Source organism: Peromyscus maniculatus, chromosome 11, assembly GCF_049852395.1.
Source record: "Peromyscus maniculatus bairdii isolate BWxNUB_F1_BW_parent chromosome 11, HU_Pman_BW_mat_3.1, whole genome shotgun sequence".
NCBI lineage: Eukaryota > Metazoa > Chordata > Mammalia > Rodentia > Cricetidae > Peromyscus > Peromyscus maniculatus.
Genome location: NC_134862.1, coordinates 44358401 through 44381257, shown reverse-complemented (window position 1 = coordinate 44381257; position 22857 = coordinate 44358401). Strand labels below are relative to the sequence as shown.

The following is a 22857-nucleotide window of genomic DNA, read 5'->3' as shown; positions in this document are numbered from 1 at the left end:
CCTGAATTTGTTTCTGTGGACTTGATCACACGTGGGTATAATGTCATCACTAACACTTAACTAGCTAGCTGCCCTGGACGAGTGATGGCCGTCTGTTCCCTCATTTATAGAGACAAGGACAGCCGCAGCACAGGCTCCTGAGGTGCCAGTGAGACCTTCTAACCCCCTACATTGTAGGTGTTGTTTTCCCTTTGTTCTCTGACTTGGGCTTTGGGAGTGTGTACACACACACACACACACACACACACACACACACACACACACACACTTGCACACGATTGCATAATGTATCTTCCTCATGAGGTTGGGGAAACAAAGATCATATTTCTTCAGGTGCATTATAGATTCTCTAGTTTAATAGCAATTGTCAGAGCTTGAACTACATGGCCATGATTCCTGAGCCCAGGCCACCCTTTTCTGGAGGCCTCGCTTACTGTCTGGATCCTGAAGGTTGAAATGACTGATCAATGAAAGAAAGGGTGTCTGCATGACAATGAGGATACAGATTCCTGGAGCCTTCGTTGTGAAAATGTATTTACCGTCTAACCCCAATCTCCCAGCAAGGCCCACCCAGGAACTGTACCTCATTAAGATTTTTCAGATATACCGAATGTCTGTCAAAGTGCCTGATCACATAATAAAGACTTGGGTATCCAAGCTGGAACTCGCTCTTCCTGTATTCCTTGAGTTGAGCAACAGTATGTGCTGTGTTCTAAGTGGAAGAACTGACAGATGGAATCTTACTCCATCCCTTTTTCCATAAGCCTCTGTTTGCCAGAATTATTCTAACACCGTCCACCGAAGCACTGGGAAAGCCCCCTGGGTCTTGGCCATATCTGTCAGTTCCCTGGATGTTAATGTTGAAAATAGGTGTGTGTACAGTATGACCAATGAGAATTCGGATGGATTCTAGCTACCAAAGGCACCAGGATGACCTAGGTCATCTTGGCATGTGGCAGAAAGGCCAAGTTCTGTTCCTCGGCTTGCATTTGGTTCTTTATGGGGTGGGAAGCAGAGGCGTTCATCTCTCAAAGGTCACTGTCTCTCTGACTCCTTGCTGAACTCCTCCCCTGTGCCCTCCCCAGCATACTTGGGCAGTCTCCCCAGTTTCTCTAGGCCACAGGTGAGTTCAAGGGCAGGAACAATTGCAGGTAGCTACTGTCTCAGTAGACTAGAACTATAGGCTATGTGGAATGGGAAGCTGGCTTAGAGACCACGAGGAGCTGGGTTTTCCCCAGATACTTACATTTCCAGCCCAGTAAATAGGAAGACCGAGGGGGTTTATCCCTAAGCAAAAGGATAGTAACAACTGATCACAGCCGTCTCAGGGGGCCCTGCTCACCTGCTGGGCTCAGCCTGGGCAGGTAGGGCCATTGTGCCAGGCTCTAACCCCATCTCCCCTCTGTCGCCACAGGTGTTAACAGAGCTGAAGTCCGACAACCAGAGGCTGAAAGACGAAAATGGTGCCCTGATCAGAGTCATCAGCAAACTGTCCAAATAGAGGAGGTCAGATCTGGAGGAGGGGACACATTGCTGCCCACCCTTCCTTCCCAGCTCCTCCCTTCTGGTCCTCGTCGGTCACCTCCTCTGCACTCTGCACTGTACATTTCTCTGCACTCTGTGTCCCATTGCCCCCGCACCTCTATCCCAAGTTTCTGACAGTTTTAACTGAAGCATGATTGTGACCATTTCAAGCAGTCTGGAGAAAGCTTTGGGGGCTTCACTAAGCTCAGCTGTGGACCCCCAACTTTCTGCTGCTTTGTCCACATTGGTTTCGGTACAAAATGTAAGGCTTTGACCCATAGCCTTTACACTGACCCGCTGTCCTTTGATATAGGTGAGTCTTGTGGTGGCCCCCCCAGGATCCTTTTTGGGGTGCCAGGAGAGAGGACAGAGTGTGGAGTTGCTCTCTGGACTGCCTCTGGAGCTGTTGTGTAGAGTCCAAGGTGATTGTGACTCTGATATTCACCTCTCAGGGACTGACTTGTTTTAACTTTTCTATCAATAAGCTAGAACTGCCCTGGCTAGTCTGAACCCCATTTCCCCCTTCCTACACGGCTTAGATGGCCCCGGACTCTCTTGCTCCTTTTCTTTCTGTCTCTTTATGATTTCTCCACCCAGCCTGATGGCATAAAGCTGAAACAGAGCTCCTGACCTCAGCTGTTTTGGCCCATTGTGGAAAATCATCACTGCTGCCTTGGACCCATGACCCCTGTCCCAGCAAAGCTGGAGGATGGCTGAAGGGTCAGCCCGTAGTTCACATCTCCCACTTGTCTGCTCACAAAGTGATTTTCTGGACTCTTCAAGTCAGACATAGTAGTATACACCTATAATCCCAGCACTCAGGAAGCTGAGGCAGGAGGATCAGAATTTGAGGCCAGCTACATAGCAAGACCCTCTCAAGAAGAAGGAAGTGTGGCTTCTGAAGACTTGAGTTGGCCTGGCTTCCTGTGGCTTTGTTTCCTTGTCCACTTGTGCACATGCTCCTCATGAGGAACGAGTTGTTCAAGGAGGCCTGGAGGAGAGTGAGGGGGGAGCCAGACTAGGGATGGAAACGGGCTGGAGAGCATGTAAGGACACTTGGAACGCTGGGCTTAGGCTGTGAGGTGGCAGCAGTCACATTTGGGGAGAGAGAGCGAGCCCTTCCTGGAAGCGGACAGGAGAAATGACTGCTGGGGAGAGACAAAGAGGCCGACGTGCATCCAGCCCCTCAGACTCTTTAAGAGTAGCAAGGCTCGTACATCTGGCCCAGCTGCCTTGTGTTTCTGGGACCCCCTCTGCTACCATAGCTTGGACCTGTGGTCAGCCTTTGGTGGCTGTGCATTTATTACTTGAAGGGTGGCCCTCTCTAATAACCAGAGTTTTTATAACAGAAGCTGAGGTCTCCTGCTCCCTGCCTGCCCAGCACATTAAATATGGATGGGTGGTGGTCTCTACTTCTCTAGTCCCTTCAGTCCTCCTCAGATGTCATGATTTTGATGCTTGTCACATCTTGACTACCATCCCCTAGAATCTAGGCACAAGCAGCCCTTTAGATTACCGTGTCTCAGTCTTTAGAGTATCCCATGATTCCAGCACATAGTTAAAGAACTAGTTCTCATCGATGACCCAGTGTTGATGGGGATAATGCTTGATTTCCGTAGGCATTTTGTCCTTTGGATCACATTAAAGGACAGGTCCTTAAAACCTCATTATCTTGGGGTTGCCAGTGATGCGGACCATTCTAACACTACCTCTGTTATTTTCTTTCATGAGGACAGCACTGTCCTTTTCTGTGGCCCTTGCAGACTTCACGTGCTCTTAAACAGAAGTTGTCATTCAGGGTCCCAGTTACAGAAGAGGACCATGCTCACTCTGACACACTTGGAGCACATACAAGATTCTCTTTTCCATTTCAACCCACTCTATTATGGAGCACTGAGCCCAGGTCTTAGAGAGGACTGAGCCACAGTGAGAAGGACCTGTCTTCTGTATAGGAAGCATTCTCTTCTTGCCGGGAAATGTCAACAAAGTGTTAGCCAACTGATTGTCCTGGAGTGGCTAGGATACTGGGGATTGCTGCCTTGTCCTTAAGAAAAGAAAATGAGATGTTAGGAAAACATTGTGAGTTTCTTCCATTCGTAGACCAGGAAAAGGTATTGCAGAGTTCTATGCCTGTGGGACTTTTGAAGTGTCAGGACAGGTTCTCAAAACTCACAAACTGGCATTAATGCCTGCTGCTGTACGTGGCTTTCCATGTTAAGACGCCACCTCTTGCCAGGAAGGCAAGTTATTTATAAGCTTTTCAGTCTCAGGAGTACTGGACTCTGTAGCCAAGAACTTACCATAGTACAAGTGATCATAGGTAATTCCAGGCACTTCTTTTTAGGCCACTAATTTTATTAGTGAATCTGTTCTCTTCAAAATGACATTGACTGAAAGCCCCCATGAAAGACACAGGCCCTCTGGTGGCCAGCCGGACTCTCGGTGCTGGTCTCTTTCCTCTGTTGCTTGCCAGTTTCACACTGGAGGTCTCCCCGTGGTAGCTTCCTGTGAGTAGTCTCACAGCTGGAGCGTGAGGACCACTGCAAGCAGGTAGCCATACAGGATTCAGCCCTGTCACAGACCGCGCTGCCTGGGAAGTTCAGATGGGGACAGGAATGTTCTCACTACACATCACACTCTATGTTCTCATCCACTTGACAGCTTTGGAGTAACGACTGGGCCAGTCCAGAGATTCTGGGGCTCCTGAGCCCTTCCAGACAGCACCGGGAAGTGCTGGCTCCCAGTCCCCGTCTCGAGGGGAAGAGTGAAGCACATTTAAGGTGTTGTCTCCAAAGAATCTAAAGAACAGATCGATCCCGGGCCCACTCAGTCCACTGAGTGCTCAGCTGGGCTGTTCTCATTTCCTAGACCCTCCTGGCTCTGTCCAACAGTGGGGTGGGGCATGTTCTCACCCCGCTTTCCCTGCTTCCGTCCCAGTCCTCAGCCCTCTAGACGCAAGCCTTGTTGGATGAGGTGGCTTCTGCCCAGGAAGTACAGGAGTGGAGTCTATGGGCCTACGAAAGAGTACATAAACCAGAAATGAAGGAGGAACCCTCCAAGTCAGGCCCTTGGCAGCCATTCCTAGCAGAGACAACTGTCTCCACCCAGTATTCAGTACTGACAGTGCTGGCACTTGTTAGGAGGTGAGGCCTCGGTGACCAGAAGCCTGGGGAAGAGAGGTCTCTAGAAAACATCTGTCAGCTGCTTCCGGACTGTCCTCCCTCAGGATGGGGAGGCTCTAGTCCATGGTCCCATGCCTTTTCAGAAGTGGGCCCTGCCCGGATCCATGCCTAGTTATAGGTACATCTCGGTTGCCCTTCTGTTCTGAAGGTAGGTGCAAACCCTCAAATAGTATAGTTCCCTCAACCCAGGACGTGAGGCAGGTTTGAGGGCAGGACAAGGTGCACAGAGCTGAGCTACAGGGAGTCCAGGGTCATCTTAATTTAGCTGTAACCCTTGGGCAAGATAATCTTTTAGGGTCCCATTGAGCTTAAAATTCTGTGATTTATTCATTTCTAGAAAAATGAGAACATTTTTTTGATGCTTAGATTTCTGCTTTTTTTCAAATTTTCAAGATCAGTCTTGTTTTCTTCCCAAATTCAAGCTGTTTAAGATCAGGATGCCAAGGCTGACCCCTCCTCCCTGTTGGAAAGAGAATTTAATGCTGAGAGCAATTGAATCATGTTGTGATTGCTTTTCCTCCTGGTGGTGAGGTAAAGATGTTCCCAACCTGAAGAGGTGGCGATTGGAGCTGGTGGGGGATGGATAGAGCAGTGTGTCGCTAGGGAACCAGCTGCGGCTTGGAGGCCGCTCGGCCACCTCTCCCAGAGGTGACCAGCACTGCTTCTTGGTACCCAGGCAGCAGACTCAACTGCGATTGTGCTTGGCACCAGCTGGTGTCTAGTTTTGAACTCTGCCTTGAGCAGCAAGTGTTCTGTAGTGAAGACCACAGCTGTTACTTCAGCTGAGGTCTCAGAAGTGGCAGCTGAGGTCTCAGAAGTGGGACGCTCTGGAGCTGTCCGGGGTGGTCTTTCACAAGAGATGCTACACTGCGTTTGTAGCTGTTTACAGAAGCCACAAACCACATGGCATCGAATGGTGCCCTGCCCTGGCCAGACTCCTGCAGTCAGGGCTGGAGGTGAGGAAGGGGCCAAACCCGGGAAGTGGGTGCCTGCATGCTACAAGGGTAAAGGGGAGGCAGCGTCTTTGAATGTGGAACAGGGTGGAGATTGTAAGCAGTGGGAGAAAGGAAGGCAGATTTCTGCACCTGGAAGTGCGTTCTGTCTCATGAGTTCATCCCTCAGCTCCAGCTGAGGCTGAGTGGAGATTTTAATCAGCCTTCCTAATGGGTATTGACACTGCTCAGAGCAGTCGACTCTGTCAGGGACAACTATTGATTGCTTGTGTTCTGATTAGATGGGAAAAATAGATCAACTTCATTATCGCCCAGAAGCTGCCACTGTCACAGCTACAAAGGAACGAAGTGGTCTCTGAGGGCTGAGGAAAAACAACTGGACTCCCAACAAACCAGAGGGCAGCCGGAAGGTGTATCCATGGCTCCTTGAGAGCTGGGGTTAAGGGTCACAGTTGTCCTGAGGTGTGCCTTGCAGCCCAGTACCTAGACGCCCACTGGCTAGGTAGATGGTGGAGGAGGGAACTTGGAAAGCCCATGGCTTTACTGACGTGTGTTCTGGCCTTACCTCAGAAGACTTGGCAATGTGAGGGTCTCTTCCAGTCTGGGGACACACACACACACACACACTTGCCAGGCTGGAGCTTTCAAAAAGAGGTCTGGCATTTTCTTGATTAGAAATGAGAACTCAGAAAGCAATTTTAGCCAAGTGTACTCTGTCTATTTTCCTCTTCCTACACCACTTCCCAAAGGACTTCTCTCTCCCAGCTTGGGAATCTGCCAGAATGACATTTTGTTATTTCTCCTCTAAATTTTCCCCTACTGCTTCCAATAAAAATGTACTTGGGTGGCCCCTGAGGTGTCAAGATGGTGGTGCAGGTCCTTCCAAATAAGGACCCTTCCCCTCCTGCCCTCCCCTCCGCCACACTCCTTAGGCCTCGCTTCTACGCTTGGACTCCATGGTGCTTAAGGGAAGAGGTTTCCCATTTATCAGCCAAGAGGCCTGGAGGATTTTCAAACGCCTGTCTCCTCTCCCCTCCCTCCCCCCCCGCCACCGACCCATCCAGCCCCATTGCACTTTAAAAGCCCCTCCGAGACAAGGCTTGGTTTATGGGTCTGGATGATTCCCGTCGCAGGACTGACTGTGTCTGAGACACTCATTCCGTCTTTTCCTGAGGATGTGATTGGTCCCCACGTGTAAGGCAGAAGTGTCTCCCCAGCACAGGCTGGACTAGTTTGTAGTGACAGCCGCTCAGCCGGGCGGGAGAGAAGATCCAGAAAAGGCTGGACCCTGAGAGTCCTAAGAGCCTGAGGCCTTGGGCATGCTCTTGTGCCCAGAGCTGGGATCAGAGTGGCATCCTGAACAAGGGACACTCAGGGCCAGCAGCACCAAGTCATGTGTCTGTGCTGTTCTCAACCCTGCTCTCCTGAGACCTCCCGCGGACTCCAGCTTATCCTAGGATGGGAGTGCGAAGTGACTGTAGGTAGAGGCACTGGAGTGGGTACAGGAGAAAGAATTCCGAGACTGCGCCCGTCCAACACGCCCACCTTACCAGTCATCATCCCTTGAGCCCTCAATAACAGGTCGGGCCTCCTCCTGGCCTGACCTTAGCACAGCCGAGATTTCCCTGAAGAGGGAGTGATGTGCGGCAGCCTCTCCCCACTGCAGGGACATGTGGTTCAGAGCCTGGCTTTGGCTTCGGTTTCCCTCTTCCCTGAGTCCTTTCCCTGATCCTGATCACCACTTGAGCGCTAGCATTTTGTATTTCCTCTCTCCGCCCTTCCCCCACGCTTCACGCACCCAGTGGAGCTGTTTTCCAGCTGAGTTGTGTGGATTAACTTCAGTCAACTGTAAATACACCTGGAGGAGGCTCCTGAGGCAGGGGAAGCCAGACTGGCTTTGTGAACTGAATGTATTTTTATGCAACTTTGAGTGGCCTTTCAACCCTGAGATGGATGGATTTGCTTTACTGGTTGTTATTATATGGTATTAAGTGTTCTGTGTTTGAAAGTTTGGGAATAATATTCACATCTATGATGCCTGTAAACACATCAGTATTTATAAATGAGCAAATAAAACTGTGTTTTAACTTTGTGCCATGAGACTGACAGACCTTCCCATTCACCAGGCGGCCCCCAGTTGTTCCCACTGACTTAGAAGTCTCTTTGCATGGGCAGCCACAGGTTTGTAAGTCACACCTGCCCTGCCTCAGGAAGGTCTCTCTCTGGGAGCATCAATCAACAGATTTCCTGGGTTGACTGGCCAAGGAAAAGCCTCAGGTTTCAGAACAGTCCTGAGAAGAAATCAGGGTTTCCGGTGCCTAAGGGGTGCCTGTCTCTTTGAAGGTGAAAAGCAGGGGTGTGTGGCCCACCTGATCGACCCTAACATCCATCCTACCTAGGGAAGCCGGGGTCCAGAGAGCTGCTGGGCCCTTGCAGGCTCCCAGCCCCACCCTCGGGCCTCCACTGTGTGAGGGAGGGTTCCTTAGGTCACTGAATCGGGAGATCCAAAACTCACGTCTTAGTTCTAAACTATGCAGATGAAGCTCACTTCTTCTGTGGGGTCATTCGAGGTGGAGTCTGAACTCCGCAGGAAAGGAGCCTAGCTCAGGAGTTGTTGCACAGGCTGCTGGCAGGCCTGGGGTGCGCAGCCAGGCTTTGGGTCTGCTTTCTGCCAGTGGAAATCCGCGGTCACTGCCTGGGGAGGGAGGGAAGATTCTTTTCCCCGCTGTCACCCAGCAGCGAGAAGAAATAGGCATGATGTCACCCTTGAAGAGTTCGGCCCTGGCCTTGGGGCTTAGAGCAGAGGCAAAAACATGCCGGACACACGGGGTTCCTAGACCACGGACGTCACTGCTGCTGGCTGGGTGAGGTCTGCGGGGCCAGCTTCATCCACTGGTCACGAGTGCCAGCCTTCCTGGTACCTCCTTGCAGCAGAGCAAGGTACCCACATTCTCGGTCCTGTACAGCCAGGCCACCTAGCCCATGGCCTCCGTCCGGGACTGAGGCAGCCAGACACCTGCCAGCCCACACGGGCGCTCTGCCCACCCGCCTTCACCGCCCCTTGGCCATCTGGACCGGACACAAAACACAAGTCTAGTGCATGATGGTCCTAGACAAGTGACAGGCTCTGGGCCTGGGAATAAAAGAGTGTCATCCTTTCCTGGTCTTGGCCATGCCGCCCCCTACTCTGTCCCTAAACATTCTGAAGCCTTTCTGGTCCCTGGTTCCCCGCCTCAGCAGTCACAGACAGACAACCTTTTTTTATAAAGCAAGATCGGGGACTTGGTAGTTTCCACTTTTTAAACATCTACACCCTGGGACCAGCAGCTCCCCCCCCCCCCCCCCCCCCGTTGTCAGGGTCAGACTGTGGCTCTCCCCTAAGCTCGGGTCCTCTGGAGGGAGCTCATCCTTGTGGGACTACAGCCCTTGTCCTCCCAGGGGGGTGGGCCCCGTGTACACACCACCCACCAGAAACACCACCTGCCCTTCCCCTGAACCCGGAAGAGAATGGGCCAGGACCCCAAAACCAGCTCACCTCCCTCCCCAACCTTGCTGACCCACGTGGACAACTCTCCCCTCCCCAGTAAAAAAAAAAAGTAGAAATGCTCCCCGCCCCCAGGTTGCTTTCAGCTCGTTTCTTTAATAAGGAGACGCAGCTCGTTACAAAATAACAATGTGACGAGAGATCAGACAAGAACAGAGTCCACACAGGGATGGAGAGAGCACTGCCAAGCAGGGTGGGGGAGGGCAGGGCTACACGTGGCCTTCTTATGAAGACAGGGAGGGCTCCTGGTGGGGCCAGTGCATTCCAGGGGGAGAGGGGGCGTGGGCACACCTAGGTTCTGCCCCAGCCCCGGTTTTGAAAGTTCCCGGGCCCAGGGTTTTCAGAAAGCTGATCAAGTCCTTAGATGAACAGGAGTCAGGAAGGGTGGTCAGACTTCCAGGTCATTTCCCTAAACTCCTGGCTGCTGAGGAAAGCTGGGGTGAAACTGAGGCCCCTCACACTGCTCCCACCACCTTGCCAAACTCTCCTGCCGCTGTTCCCAGTTTCTGTTTCTGTGGAGAGTGGGGGGGGGGGCGGGGGGACACTCCAGCCAACCCCAGTCTGCACTGAAATGGTCGCTCCTGTTGCCCTGTCCTTCATGCCAGTAGACCAAAGGCCCCTGGGACTTGCACGTGCTCAAGCAGCATGGTTTGGAAATGGCCGAGTCCCCTTGTTGCCTCTGGCTTTGCCCAGTACACTTGCCCAACTCTGCCCGAGGTCCCCTGGATTAGTAACCTGTGACTGCCCTCCTGGGGAGCCCTGTGGGTGCCCGTGCTCCTCCTGTTCTCTCTACCCATACGGTTACCACTTGCATGCCTGCTCAGGCTGCCCTGGGAGCCAATGTGAGGGTCAGAGCCTAGGGTTCCCTGTTCCGAGTCACCCCTCATCACCACACCTGCCACCTTGCTCGCAGGGCCACCCTGCTCCTGTGGCACTGCCAGACCAAAGAGGAGGTGCGGGCGGAAAGTCTAACCCACGGCAGCCCTCGGTGTTCCCCACGGGTCGCTCCTCCACTGCTCTCTGGGGGCCCTGACAGCTCAGGAAGAAGTAGGCTGGGCTAGCCTTGTTCACCCCGGACTACAGGCTAGGCTTCTGACTGCTCCTCAGAAGATGGTATCTAAGCCACAGAGTCACACCGCTGCCCTGCCTCTACCCAGGCTTGAGTTGAGTCCCACCATCAGACCTAAGCCGAGAAAGGCAGCCAGGGGCATCTCCTGGGACCCCACCAGAAGCCCTGAAACACCATCTGTCCTCACGACACCGAGCTAAAGGAGCAAGAGAGGGTAACGGACAGGTGAGCCCTTCACAAGTTTTCTGTGGGGAGCCAGTTGGAGGGACGGGGGTTCTCCTGGGAGGAGTCAGGGGCAGCCTCCAGCAGGAGGCCCCTTTATGGCTTTTCAGTTTATTCAAGACAGTGGGGAGAAAGGAACCACGCCACACACATGGAACATAAAAGCAACAGGACACCGGACACAGGCCATACACAGTGCACTGTGCCCCAAGGGTGAGCCTTGCAGACAGACGTGTAGCAGGCCTGCCTCGGGGCGAGTGTCCTCCAGCGTCTTCCCCGGGCAAGGCTGGCACCGGGGCCAGAGCGTTGTCTCCCATTTTGGACATTCCCTGTAGCGGACGTAGGGTGGGACTGAGGACAAAGACTTTACACAACATAAAATCAAGGAGCAGCCAGTTCTGTAAAACAGGTTTGGGGTTGGGAGATCAAGGGGACGCTCAGCATTGCCATGCGGCTATTTACAGAATTGTAGACATGCATCTTGATTAAACAAGATTCTGCTCATAGGTTTATAGATAGCATCTTCTTTTATAATATATAACTAAATGCACATGGAGGGGTCAGATGAGGCTCAATGGCTTCAGAAGTTTCCTGTTTTGTTGTTGCTTAAAAAATAAAGTATATTCATATAGCTTCAAGTCACAGTGTCCCCTTTTCAATATTGCAGTTCAAAAAACAGGTTAAATCCAATCTGTGGTAACCAACCTCTAGCCCCCGGGACTGAAGAAAAAGAGGGATGGACTGGCCGGAGGGTACAGCGCCAAACATAATACAGGACAAGCCAATTAAGTTTAAATTTCACATTAAACAATGAATCACTCTATAGTAGAGTGTGTCCCAAATATTGCATAGGACATACTTCAAAATTATTTGTTTATCTGAAATTCAAGTTTAACCAAGCCTCCTGTATTTGTATTTGCCAAATCTGGCAGCCATTATGGGGCTCTGGGCCACCTGCTGCTACCCATGGCTCTGACAAAGACCCCAACCAGCCTGCGGTGGGGGCAAGGCAGAGCAGGAGGCGTGCAGAGGATGGAGGGGGGGGGAGTCCAGTCTTCCTAACTTGGGGGAGACTGCCGCTGTGTCCGCCCTCAAAGATGGGCTCTCCTACGGAGTTGGGGGACCCGGGATTCTTAAGAACTGACATATGACATCAAAGGGGCAGGGATTTCTTCTTCTTCTTCGCTATCACCCCACACACACACCCTTCCGAGTAGAATGGAGGCATGTTTATAAAGCTACTTTTACGAAGAAGCCTCTAGTAAAACCCTCCCACCTTCCTCACTGAACCGCGGGCCAGCAAAATGTCCCAGAACACTTCTGCAGAGACATAATCTCTGTTGGCTTCCTGGGGAGAAAGAAGATCGGGGTCTCTGGCTGGGCCTCACCCTTACTCCTCAACCCAAGCGCCTGCTGTTTGGAGCTGCCCACAGCACCCCAGAGCTTACTCCTGTTCTGGGAGAGTCATCCAGGGAGGACATGCACCCCCAGATTCTGAGTAGGATTGGGTTTGGGTTTTCATGGTCTTAAGCTCTCTTTTGGGGAGAAAAACCAACTCTAAAAGTACTTTCCTCTCTTTGGGTTGAAAACTTCCAGCCCCAGAAGTACCCAGAATCCCTCACCAGCCCAGAAACATTGACTATCTGGACTTAATGCTGATGCCCCAGCACCCTGGCATTCCAGAAGTAAACCCCCGTGGCAGTGAAGGTTTGGAATGCTATGCTGGAGTTCGGGTCACATCAGCCCCTTGGTGCAGGAACACTGAAGCCTCAACATGTTCCTGCCTGGCTCCTGCACTTGGACAGGTGCCATCTGCTTGGGTGGCTAGTAAGGGACCAGCCCTAGGCCTGGGGAGGAACCACTCCCGGCAATCCATGCTGGCTCCAAACTAGTGATCAGAGTCAAGAAGCCCCAGGGGCTGCCCACAGAAATGAGCTGCAGCCCGTCTGTAAGGCCGGGGACACTAAAGCCACAGGGACCGTTCCTTCCTCCTCGGTGAGCAGTGCGGTAGGACTATGGACTATGAAGGAGGTTCACAAGAGAGAAGCCAAGGAGTTAAAAGGTGGATTGGGAGGGCTGGAAGAATGCAGGAAGAAAAGGCAAGGGAGTTCCTGTGAATGAGGTTTATGGAATGCGGGGGCGAGAAGAGCCAGTGCAGGGAGGGACCTGGGAAAGCACCAAAGTTCCACAGCTCTGGGGAGAGAAAACACTTCCAATGTCCAAATCAGGACCCCGGTACTCTTCAAGCACCTGGACTCTGAGTGTACCCTATTGTCCTACAATTTTCTATCATGACCATACCTCTGGTCCCAAGGACTACAGCCCATAATCCTGTGAGAGTCCTCTGCCCTTCTGTGTTTAGGATACACACACAGAGAGAGTGTATAGAGTACAGAACTTCCCATGTACCAAGGGCCTAAGATAGGCAGGCCAAACCTCACTTCACAGTCTGTTTCTGGTAGAGGTGTTAACTCACTCCCTACTTAGACCCCAAAGCAAAGCAAACCCACATATCTCCCATTTTCATTAAAATTAAGAGACACCTTCTTCATGCTGGGCTCTCCAAACTACCACACCATCCATCAGACCTAAGAGAGGCGGAAAGGACGGGATGGGCAGAGCCAAGTCCTGCCACATTTGCTACTGAAGAGTGGCCTCCCCCAGGCTTCCTGGAAGCTGTGTATTCTCTGTGGGAAGCAAACAGGGCCTGAGAGGTTCAAGGGAAGCAAGCCGGGAAAGGAGGAGCCTCTGGCTACGTGGGGGCTAACTCCCTACCCAGGCTGAAGGTTTGGAAGGCTACTCAGTGCCAGCCTGACGAACATATATATGGCTTTTTATCAATACTGGGGACAAGTTAGGGATCGGGAAGGGTACGCTGAACACAGGGTAGAAACCTTAGCAGGTTCCCTCCAGCACTCATTGGAAATGAATGCCCTGTTTCCTGACATTCAGAGAAAAGTGCCTCTAGGGAATGGAAGGATGGGGCCCAGCCACAGTTCTGCCTGGGTCCCTCCAGCTGCCATCACGGAGGAGGCCCCTGGGCCCAGGGCGTCAGGAATAGGAGTTGCGAGCTCCTCACTAGCCGTCCACGCTTCCCCTCCTTGCCATCTCCTCCTTACCTGGACCTCAAGGGGCCTAACCACTCAAGGCTTCCTCTCCCAGGTCTCTGGCTCTGTGCAGAGTGCTTGGCTTCAAGACAGGATTTCTCCACTTACACATAAAGAGAAACAGAAGCAAAAGCAAGACAGTGCGTGAATGTAAATGACGCGGTACCCTTGCACTCCGCAGAGGGAGGAAGCGTCTGCCTCCCACTGGAGGAGGCAAAGATCCAGGAGCTCCGTTCTAGGCTTTCTGGGTAATGGGACTCCTGCTTCTTCATCGTTGGATGCTGTCAACAAGAATGCATTCCTGGGGCGGGCAGTCCCTGGTAGAGTCCAACCAATCCAGTGAATAGTTTGTTTCCATGAATGTCCCCCAAACCACACTCCTGGGGGAAGCCATGACTGACGGGGGAAGTCTCTGATGGCATGAAGGGCTTTGGTCCTAGTGCTGAACACATCCAGTACCACATCGTGCCGCCTTCCAAATGGCCCTTCACCAGGACTCTGAGAGCTTCTGGCATCTGACCAGGGCTTTGGGCCTTCTTCACACGCTGACAGGCCTCCCACTTAGGCAGCGGGCTTTCTTCATCGTGGAGTCCCTGAAGAAGGATTTCTCCTTTCACACAGCTTCATTGTCCGAGGCTCATTCCAGAACTGAAGAGAAGGACTCAAAGACAGAGGCAGGCAGGGATGGACGGATGGATGGAAGGACGGACACACCACACACACACACACACACACACACACACACACACACACACACACACACACAACGTTGGCCATTGTGTTGCCTTGACACTGAGAAACAGTATGTGCTACCATTTTGTTGGTCCAAAACCCAGGAACAGCAGGAACTGCTTCGACTTTCCGCCAGTAGAGAGGGCCTCACTGGGGGGCGAGACCTGTGTGAACCTGTGAGGGAGGGGACGGGGCATGCACAAGGACAGCTCCTGGGACAATAAACAGAGCCAGGCTTCTCTTCCACCTCCTAGGGGACTCCCTTCACGCAGCCACCAAAAGGAAGTTGGTCTTTAAAAAGAGAAAAAGGAAGGAAAAACAGGACACACCGCAAACAAATGAAGAAACCTCTAAGGTCGCATAACTGAGGTATTGATAGCTCTGGATCTTGTCAGTGTCCTCGGGGGGCATGCGGCCCCAGCCCCTGTGGCCTACTTGTTCTTGCCCAGGAGTGCGTCCACCTCCTCCTCTGGCTTTAGAGAGTGCCACTGGGCGATGGGCCTCCGGGGGTTGGCCAGCATGTCAGACCAGTGCCGCAGCTCAGTGCCTGTGGCGTTGCTACCCACGAAGATCTTGCCGATGGCTTCATTCTTGCCCAGCTTGTCATAGTCCAGCACAGTGACAACCACCTGGACTTTCTGCAAGGCAGCAAAGACAGGAAGGAATTCAGAGGAGAAGTGGGACCCGAACCCATGATATACGTGCTTCTCTGTCAGTCTATGCTGCAGATGATACGGAAGGGAATGGCTTCCGGCTCCAGCTCCAGTTAAGTTTCAGTGGACATGGAGATGGAGGTCAAACTTTTTTTTTAAAGGCAGCCTGCATCTCTACCAGCAGGTATACTGGAGCATGCACAGCGCTCTAGGAACTGTAAGACCTGATGGGATGGGAGTGGCCTCTAAGGAGGTCAGTGGACACACAATAAAAACACAAGTGTTCCTCACATACATTAAGGAGCTATATGACTTTTAAATAGTTCACGTTCATCTCCTCAGATAATGGGGGCCCTTCAGGAAAGTCCTCTCCAGGGTCCCACCCCAGCACTGTCGGACTCAGATCCGCTCCCACAGGAGCACAGCTGTTCCACAGCTGTCCTCTACCTCCCCATGCTTGTCTGGTGAGCTCAGAGCCCAAGGCCCTCGAGGCTTAAGCACCTGAATCTGCTCAAAGGGGATCTCGAAGCTGAAGGACTCGTTGAAGTAGGGGTTCAGGGTCTTCTTCTTCACGGTCGTCTTCTTCTTCTTGAGCCTCTTGCCATTCTGCATCAGGTGGATCTTCACGTAGGGGTCTGCAGAGAGAGTCCCAACCCAAGAGACTCCTCAGCCCTGACCACCTTCCCGGTGTCCCAAGGCCACTTTGGGATCGGACCGGCCTCCACCCTGCTGGCCCCGGGCCCTTGGAAGCCCAGGGAAGGTTGAGGAAGCCTCAAAAGCAAAAAAGTCATCCAGGTCAAGGTGAGGAAAGGTGTTAAGAGCCACCCTTAGGGATTCCTAGAGCATGAAGTCCAGGAACTTCTGAGCTTAAGAACGGCCTTGTGAGGAAGTGTGGGGACTAGCTGGCCAGGTGCCTGAGCTAAGCCAGAGTCAGAAAAGGAAGTCAAAGCTCACTCTGCCCCACCCCGCCCCCACCCCGTCCAGTTATGCCGATGAGAATCTGAGGATACAGAAGGGAAGTGACCAGCCCAAGACGGAGCCAAATCCCAGCTACAGGGCTTATCGTCTGAGGAGGCTCTGCAGAGGGAGTATGCTTTCCCTGTCAGCATCCTGTAGCACAGGCTAGCCCTCTTCACAGTCAGGGAAGTCTGAAACCCAGAGCACCCCCCTCCAGAACAGAGCTGGCAGAGCTTACATCCTCTCCTGGAAAAATACCCCCCGACTCTGGTGGCGAGGCAGACTGGGCTAAGCCCTGCCCCTGCCCACACTTCCTGAGAAAAGTCCTACATCCTTCGCTCATGTGGAGAATGAAATCCTTCTGTATTCTCCATGGCCCAGTGGGCGTGGCCAGAGGGCAATGGGAAGGGACTCAGATGTGGAGAGGCAGCCTGGAAGAAAGGTAAGACCCAGAAGCCTGTGCCCGCAACAGCAAGATGCTTTCTATTGTCAGCTCCGGGGACTCAGGGCAGTGACTGGCTCACTGGTGCCACACACTGGCACCCGGGGGTTCTGCATTACCTGAAAGGCCCCCCACGTCCATCTTCTTGAGGTTCTTGGCCTCCAGGATACAGACGGTGAGCTTCCCGGCAGTGGGCACGTAGCGCAAGGAGGTACAGATGTCACCCAGCTTCTCTGGCTGTCCAGGGAAAGAAGAAGCTCTTAGGTCACCTCCGCTACCCCAGGGTATCCAGTATGGCTGACCCCAGCTTGCCAAGGCTGGCGAAGCAGTGATTTCTGGCTGCCTCCCTTAGTCACCAGCCCCCACATCTGTAGCTGAGGTGATCAGCTTCTGACACCTCACACTGCAGTTCCCAGCCACGGCCCAAGGAAGCTGATGTTCAAGAAGGCAGAGGTCTGGCCACAGAGAAGGACCTGGCAAACCTGGCGGACGTTCGGTAGGCTCAGATCCCCACCAAGCTGGGGCGACAAGGGCACAAGGAGCCGGTGCTGGGAGGCCAAGTGTTTCGGGGAGCCTCTTTCCTGGTGGCTCCGGCTTGCTGCCATCCTTTCCCATCAGCCACTGGGCTTGCAGAGTGATGTGTAAGGCTTCAAAGCACTTTCCTTTTATTATTGTCCCTTAACGCTTTTGTGTGGACAAGACGTTGTAACCGGCAAGACACCCAGGTTGGGGTGGGGGGAGGCGCTCTTCTTCAGAGTCAGAGAGCGGTGTAGCAGCAGGCGGGAGCACTCTCGGGACTCCTGACCTAAGGCCTCGGCCAGCCCCCAGTCTCTCAAGGATGGGGCCAGCAGGGTAAGGGTAAGACTACCAATCACACACGTCTTCCTTCAGGTGAGTAAGCCTTCATCTCTGACAACAGAGCAGGCCCCAGCTACAGAAGAAGGCCTAGTGCTTCCTGCTCCTCCACTGAGTGCTCCCTGCTCCTCCACTGAGTGCTCCCTGCTCCTCCACTGAGTGCTCCCCGCTCCTCCACTGAGTGCTCCCTGCTCCTCCACTGAGTGCTCCCTGCTCCTCCACTGAGTGCTCCCTGCTCCTCCACTGAGTGCTTCCTGCTCCTTCGTTGAGGGCTCCCTGCTCCTCCACTGAGTGCTCCCTGCTCCTCCACTGAGTGCTCCCCACTCCTCTACTGAGTGCTCCCCGCTCCTCCACTGAGTACCGTGCAGGCAACTTCAGGAGCCTGGCTGAAACATGCGACTAAGTAGCTAGAATGGGAGTTCCGGCACCCAGTAAATGAGGGGTGGATTGTTGTAGCCACACACTGAGAATCCTGTAGAATTAAAGCTGGCTTTTCTTGTGGGTAAACTGAGGCATAGAATCTCATTGACAGTGGGACCTCAAAAGGAACAACAATAATGGCGTCCTTATCCCATGGCTTGCTTGACAGACACCAGGCACTGTACAAGGCACTTCCCATGGGCAGTTAATTTCCCGCTGGAAGCCTCTAAACGAAGGCACCAAGGTCACAGCTTAAAAAGCTTCCCCTGGGCCTGGTAGTGGTGGTGCACGCCTTTAAGTCCAGCACTTGGGAGGCAGAGGCAGGTGGATCTCTGTGAGTTCAAGACCAGCCTGGGTTACACAGCAAGTTCTTGGATAGCCAAGGCTACACAGAGAAACTATGTCTCGAGAAAAACCAAAAAAAAAAAAAAAAGGAAGAGGAAGAGGAGGAGGAAAAGAGGAAGGGGAGGTCAAGGAAGAAGAGGAGGAGGGGGAGGAAGAAGGGGAGGAGGAGGAGGAGAAGAGGAAGAGGAAGAAGAAGGAAGAAGGTAACAGCTTGCCCCAGGTCAACAGCCCTCAGTGAGGAGCTGGACTCTCAACCCAGCAGACCGAGCCCAGACCTCCGCTCCCAGCATTGAGAGCTGGTCTCTCCACTCTCACCTCCTCCTTCTCCCCGCCTTGTAGGTCCCTCCACTCCTCGATGGGCTGGCCAAGGTCCACAGTGTTCATGGGTACCTTCACCTCTCCAATAATGTCATGCTTAGAGAAGCGATCAAAGTCATAGATGGCCATCACCAGGGTCTTGCCTCCTAACTCCTGGTATGGCACCTGTAGGGCACAGATGGGGTCAGAAGGGGCCACGGTGGTCTGAGCACTTCTGGGGGGGGAGGGCGGGGGGATGCAGTGGGAAGAGCCCGGGCTTGGGCCTGTATTGCCCACAGGGACCAGGCCGACTTGGAAACCCATGTGTGAGATGGGAGAGAGGCCACTGCGGCCTGCTTCTGTGCCATCCTGAGCATGTCCCAGGGCCCCAGCTGGGGCTGTGGACCGGGGAAAGGTGTGCAGAACCTAGGGGCAGAGGGGGAGCCGGAGTCTTCCTTCCGGTTTCCATCACCTTGAAAGTGAAGGTCTCGTTGAAGGCGGGGTTCAGTGTCTTGCGGTGCACCTTGGTCTCGTATTTCTTCTTCTTGTCTGGGAGCAGGAAAACTTTGACGTACGGGTCTGAAGTGCCACCCATGTCCAGGGCAGGGAGTTCAGCAGCTTGCAGGACACCCACGGTGAGCTGTGGAGAAAGGGAGTCTGGGTCCATGGACTCATCCAGCCCCAGATGGGTCTCCTGCAGACCCCCCCGCCAACGCCCACCCCAGCAAGAGTCTGGGAAGTAAGGCCAGGCAGGCCAAGCTCAAGTTAATAGCCAAGTAAGTTAATAGCAGAGTTCACCTGAAACCTTCCCCACAGGGGACTGACGGTCAGAGCCAAAGGATATATATGCCCTGTGGCTTCCAACCGTCCACTCCACGGAAAGAGGCAAGGCCGCCCTGCCTCTAGGGAACGACTTCCGCCCACACCGGGCCCCCCTGCCCGGCCCCACACACCTGGTTGGCTTGGAAATCATAGTCCAGAGAAAACTGCAATTTGCCCAGGTTCTCTGGCTCCTTCTCCTCCTCGCCTTCACCTTCTCCTTCGGTCAGGCCTGTCTCTGCATCGTCGTCATCCTAGGGGAGCTGTGGGTGGGGAGAAAGGCTTGTATAGGAGAAGGCAGCAGCTGCCCCTCACAACAACACAGAACAGCCCCAAACCCTGACTCAGAGCCCGGGGGGTGGGGGGACTCTGTGGGAAGAGCCCAGGGCTTGGGCCTGTATTGCCCGCAGCGTACAGGGCAGACCGCAGAAACCAGCATGTGAGATGGCTGAGCGGCATGTGTGTAGGGTCTCGGCTCCCCCACTGCCCATCAGGCGGACACCCAGCCCCACACTTGGAAGGCAGGACTCTGGCTTGGACAAGAACCTCTCCTCTCTGAGGGGTCAGGCACCGCGCCACAGGCCAGGTAGCTTCTTGAGGCAGGGTAATCACTTCCCTTGTAAAACCCTATCAGTCCTTTGCTCAGATTTACCCATCCTGGGCGAGACATACCAGGATTGCAGCAGTCCGGGCAGCCAGAAGCAGGGCGAGTCCAGAGAAGCAGAAAGAGAAGGGAGTGTCATATCAGAGCAAATCCTTCAGCTCAGGCCAGCCTGAAGTCATGGCTGCTCGATGAGATCAGTCTGGGTTGCGTGCACACATGCTTGCACACATATGCACACGTGCAAATACACAGGAACACGCTTACCTACACACATATGCATGCATGCACACATACACTAACACAGAGATATGTGTACACACACACACACACACACACACACACACACGCACGCACGCACGCACGCACGCACGCACGCATGCACGCACGCACGCACGCACACTGTAGGCTCCTTTGAGGCCCACCTAGGCACACAGACGCATGCGCACTCAAAGGCTATCATGACCCTTGGCTGTCTTCTGAGGTCAGTCCCTCCTTCCAGCCTTCATGATGACGCCTTGAGAAAAAACTCTTCCCAGTCGTTCCCCAAACGGACAACAGAGGACTGTGAGGAGCCCGGCTCTGGAGGGACTAATATGCCAAGGGACCTGCTGAAGCCAACCCCAACAGGCTGAGGTGGATACATCATTATCTGAGAGTGATGGATTCCATGTGGTCCTGTCTCGGTGCCTTTAAACCTACCCTGCCCCCACCCCCACCCCCACCCCCATCTCCTCTGAGTCCCCACCCCGCCCAGCCTGATATATCTGCCCTTCCATCTCTCCTGGCAGGAAAATCTGGTGTTACCTAACGGTGTCTCCCTGGTCGTCATCATGGGTGGCTAGCACTTTGTTCCAGTGGCTTCTGGGAGTCCACACATTGTCCCCTTCTTTTGCCTTTTCAAGGGTGAGCTCATGCTGAGGTGGACTTCAGTCCCTGCCCTCCAGCTTGGGGTGGCTGACCTGACACTAGAGTTGTAACCGTCGCGGCCCGTGTGGAGAGTGCAGAGGGGCAGCTCACACGAAGGAGCGGCCTGGCTGTGGAAGCCCAGAAGCCATTGCCAGGGCCCCTCCCAGCTGCTCCCCAGCGTCCTACCTGGCCCCCCTTCATGTCCTTCATGTTCATGGCGTTCTTCATGCCCTTGCCCTTCTCCTTCTTGTTCTTCTTCTTCTTACAGCAGCACTTCTTACAGATGCAGAAGCAGCAGGTGAGCAGCAGGAGACCAGCGACCACGGCCATGGCGATCAGAGCCCAGGGCGGCACTGCCCACACACAGAGCCCCAGTGTCAACCACGGCCATGGGATCAAAGCCCAGGGCGGCACTGCCCACACACAGAGCCCCAGCATCAACCACGGCCATGGTGATCAGAGCCCAGGGTGGCAATACCCACACACACAGAGCTCCAGCATCAACCATGGCCATGGGATCTGAGCCCAGGGTAGCAATACCCACACATACAGAGCCCCAGCATCAACCACGGCCATGGGATCAGAGCCCAGGGTAGCAATACCCACACACACAGAGCCCCAGCATCAACCATGGCCATGGGATCAGAGCCTAGGGCGGCACTACCCACACATACAGAGCCCCAGCATCAACCATGGCCATGATCAGAGCCCAGGGCGGCACTGCCCACACACAGAGCCCCAGAGTCAACACACTTCGCCTCACAAGCCCTCATCCCGAGCATGGACAAATGTGGGTTGGGCCTGTGACTCCCCTCTTCTCCAGCCCCACATTTTTATCCACACATCCATGAGGTATATGAATACCTCGCTCTTCGCTGCCCCCTTGTGGACACAGCCTGCTGGGTTAGCAGTCTGGAGAATGTCTGGAAGAGCAGTTGGGGCTGTTTCCAGACTTTTCCAGTCACTTGATCGTCACACAACTGGCTAACCTCATCACAACCGGGAGAAGGATGAGCCTTGTGGAGCCCGGCCCTGGGACAGTGCTCAGAGGCCTGACCCAGAGGCAAAAAAATTTCCTGAGCTCTAGTTCCCCTAGAAGGCTGGCCTTGCTTAGCCAGAGGGCCTGGGGAGCCCTTAACCGCTCCCCCTCCATGCTCCCTGCTGTCCCGAGGCCCTGGCTCCCACCAGTGTGGCTGACCCTGCAAAGGGAACCCTGGTTCCGCATGGAGAGCCTTTGCCAGGAGTTCAGAAAGCTTCGTTTTTTCTGCACTCTAAAACAAAGCAGTTTCTAAATGCTGCTGGAAACCTAAATAATGAGTCCTATCTTACAATTTTTTCGCCTTTTATTTTTATCCTTTGGTGGGATTTTAAAATTGTACTTAGATTTGAACTCACCCCTTGAAGCTTGGACCATGTAACAGTTAAGTCCCTTCGGTGACCTCACTAATTTTTAGACCATACTCCTAGCCCATGCTTTACCGGGTTCCCTGAAAAACCCAAGCTGAGCCCCAAAGAAGGAGCCCACCCCAGCCCATCCCAGCGGCACCCCACCTCCTCAGGCCCGGCCCTCCACAGGCCCCCCAGTTCTAGCCCTGCAGGCCTCCTGGCCACCAGGGTCACTCACGGGGGATCTTGTTGATCTCATTGAAGAATTTCTCCTTCAGCTTGGCGAACATGTCTTCTTGGCTCTCTCCAGTGCCCGTACCCTCTGTGGAGTTGTCGGCAGGTCTGACAGGCATCGACATCGTGGCGCTGGTGGCGGTGGCAGGAGCCACAATGGGCTCCTGGTTCCTCTTGAAGATGTTTCTCATGGTGGCAGAGTTTGCGGCTGGGGCGGGGGGAGGAAGAGAGTGGGATAAACCTCCCAGAAGCTCTGCCCGAAGGACCAGGAGACATTTCCAAACTAAAGACTATGGATGTTTCTCCCTCTGCAGCGCAGTGGGGCTGAGCGTGGAGTCGGCAAAGCGCAGACAACAGCCCCGGGTAAGGCAGTGCCGGCATGCTGTGGCTGTGGCAGGTACCTGCTGCCAGTGAGCTACCAAATCCAAACAACGATTGTTTTGTTTGTTTGTTTTTCACATTCTTCTCACTTAACAGCTGGGGAAACAGGTGCAAAGAGTTAAACATCCTGAGGCCTCTCCCAGCCTGACGGAATCTGCCTGGCTCCAGAGCCTGTAGACTGATTTCCCATGCCATCGGCATCCAGGAATGGGGGAATCTGCATCC

The 22857-nt window shown here is 53.7% G+C and overlaps 2 protein-coding genes across 13 annotated transcripts in view; one reads left to right on the top strand and one right to left on the bottom strand.

Moving 5' to 3' along the window:
* Window positions 1–7751, top strand: part of Ppp1r12b (protein phosphatase 1 regulatory subunit 12B) — a 213777-nt gene extending 206026 nt beyond the window's left edge. For 4 of the 11 annotated variants that reach the window (XR_013043273.1, XM_006982454.4, XM_076547450.1 and 1 more), the window contains one exon: window positions 1415–1810. Coding sequence is in view for 4 of the 11 variants with exons in the window: in XM_006982456.3 (XP_006982518.1) it covers window positions 1415–1501 (87 nt within the window). In the remaining 7 variants the exon portion in view is untranslated. Of the gene's footprint in view, window positions 1–1414 lie in introns of all 11 variants that reach the window. The other 7 variants (XR_013043272.1, XM_006982456.3, XM_006982457.4 and 4 more) reach the window with 4 other exon arrangements.
* A 1525-nt stretch (window positions 7752–9276) lies between these two features.
* Window positions 9277–22857, bottom strand: part of Syt2 (synaptotagmin 2) — a 112427-nt gene continuing 98846 nt past the window's right edge. For both annotated transcript variants that reach the window (XM_042258188.2, XM_042258189.2), the window contains exons 2-9: window positions 22256–22459; window positions 20818–20984; window positions 19256–19375; window positions 18775–18942; window positions 18321–18488; window positions 16505–16622; window positions 15488–15621; window positions 9277–14971 (exon numbers count right to left, since the gene is read on the bottom strand). In XM_042258188.2, coding sequence (XP_042114122.1) covers window positions 14765–14971; window positions 15488–15621; window positions 16505–16622; window positions 18321–18488; window positions 18775–18942; window positions 19256–19375; window positions 20818–20984; window positions 22256–22442 — 1269 coding nt within the window. In that variant the 5' untranslated portion in view covers window positions 22443–22459 and the 3' untranslated portion in view covers window positions 9277–14764. The remainder of the gene's footprint in view (window positions 14972–15487; window positions 15622–16504; window positions 16623–18320; window positions 18489–18774; window positions 18943–19255; window positions 19376–20817; window positions 20985–22255; window positions 22460–22857) is intronic.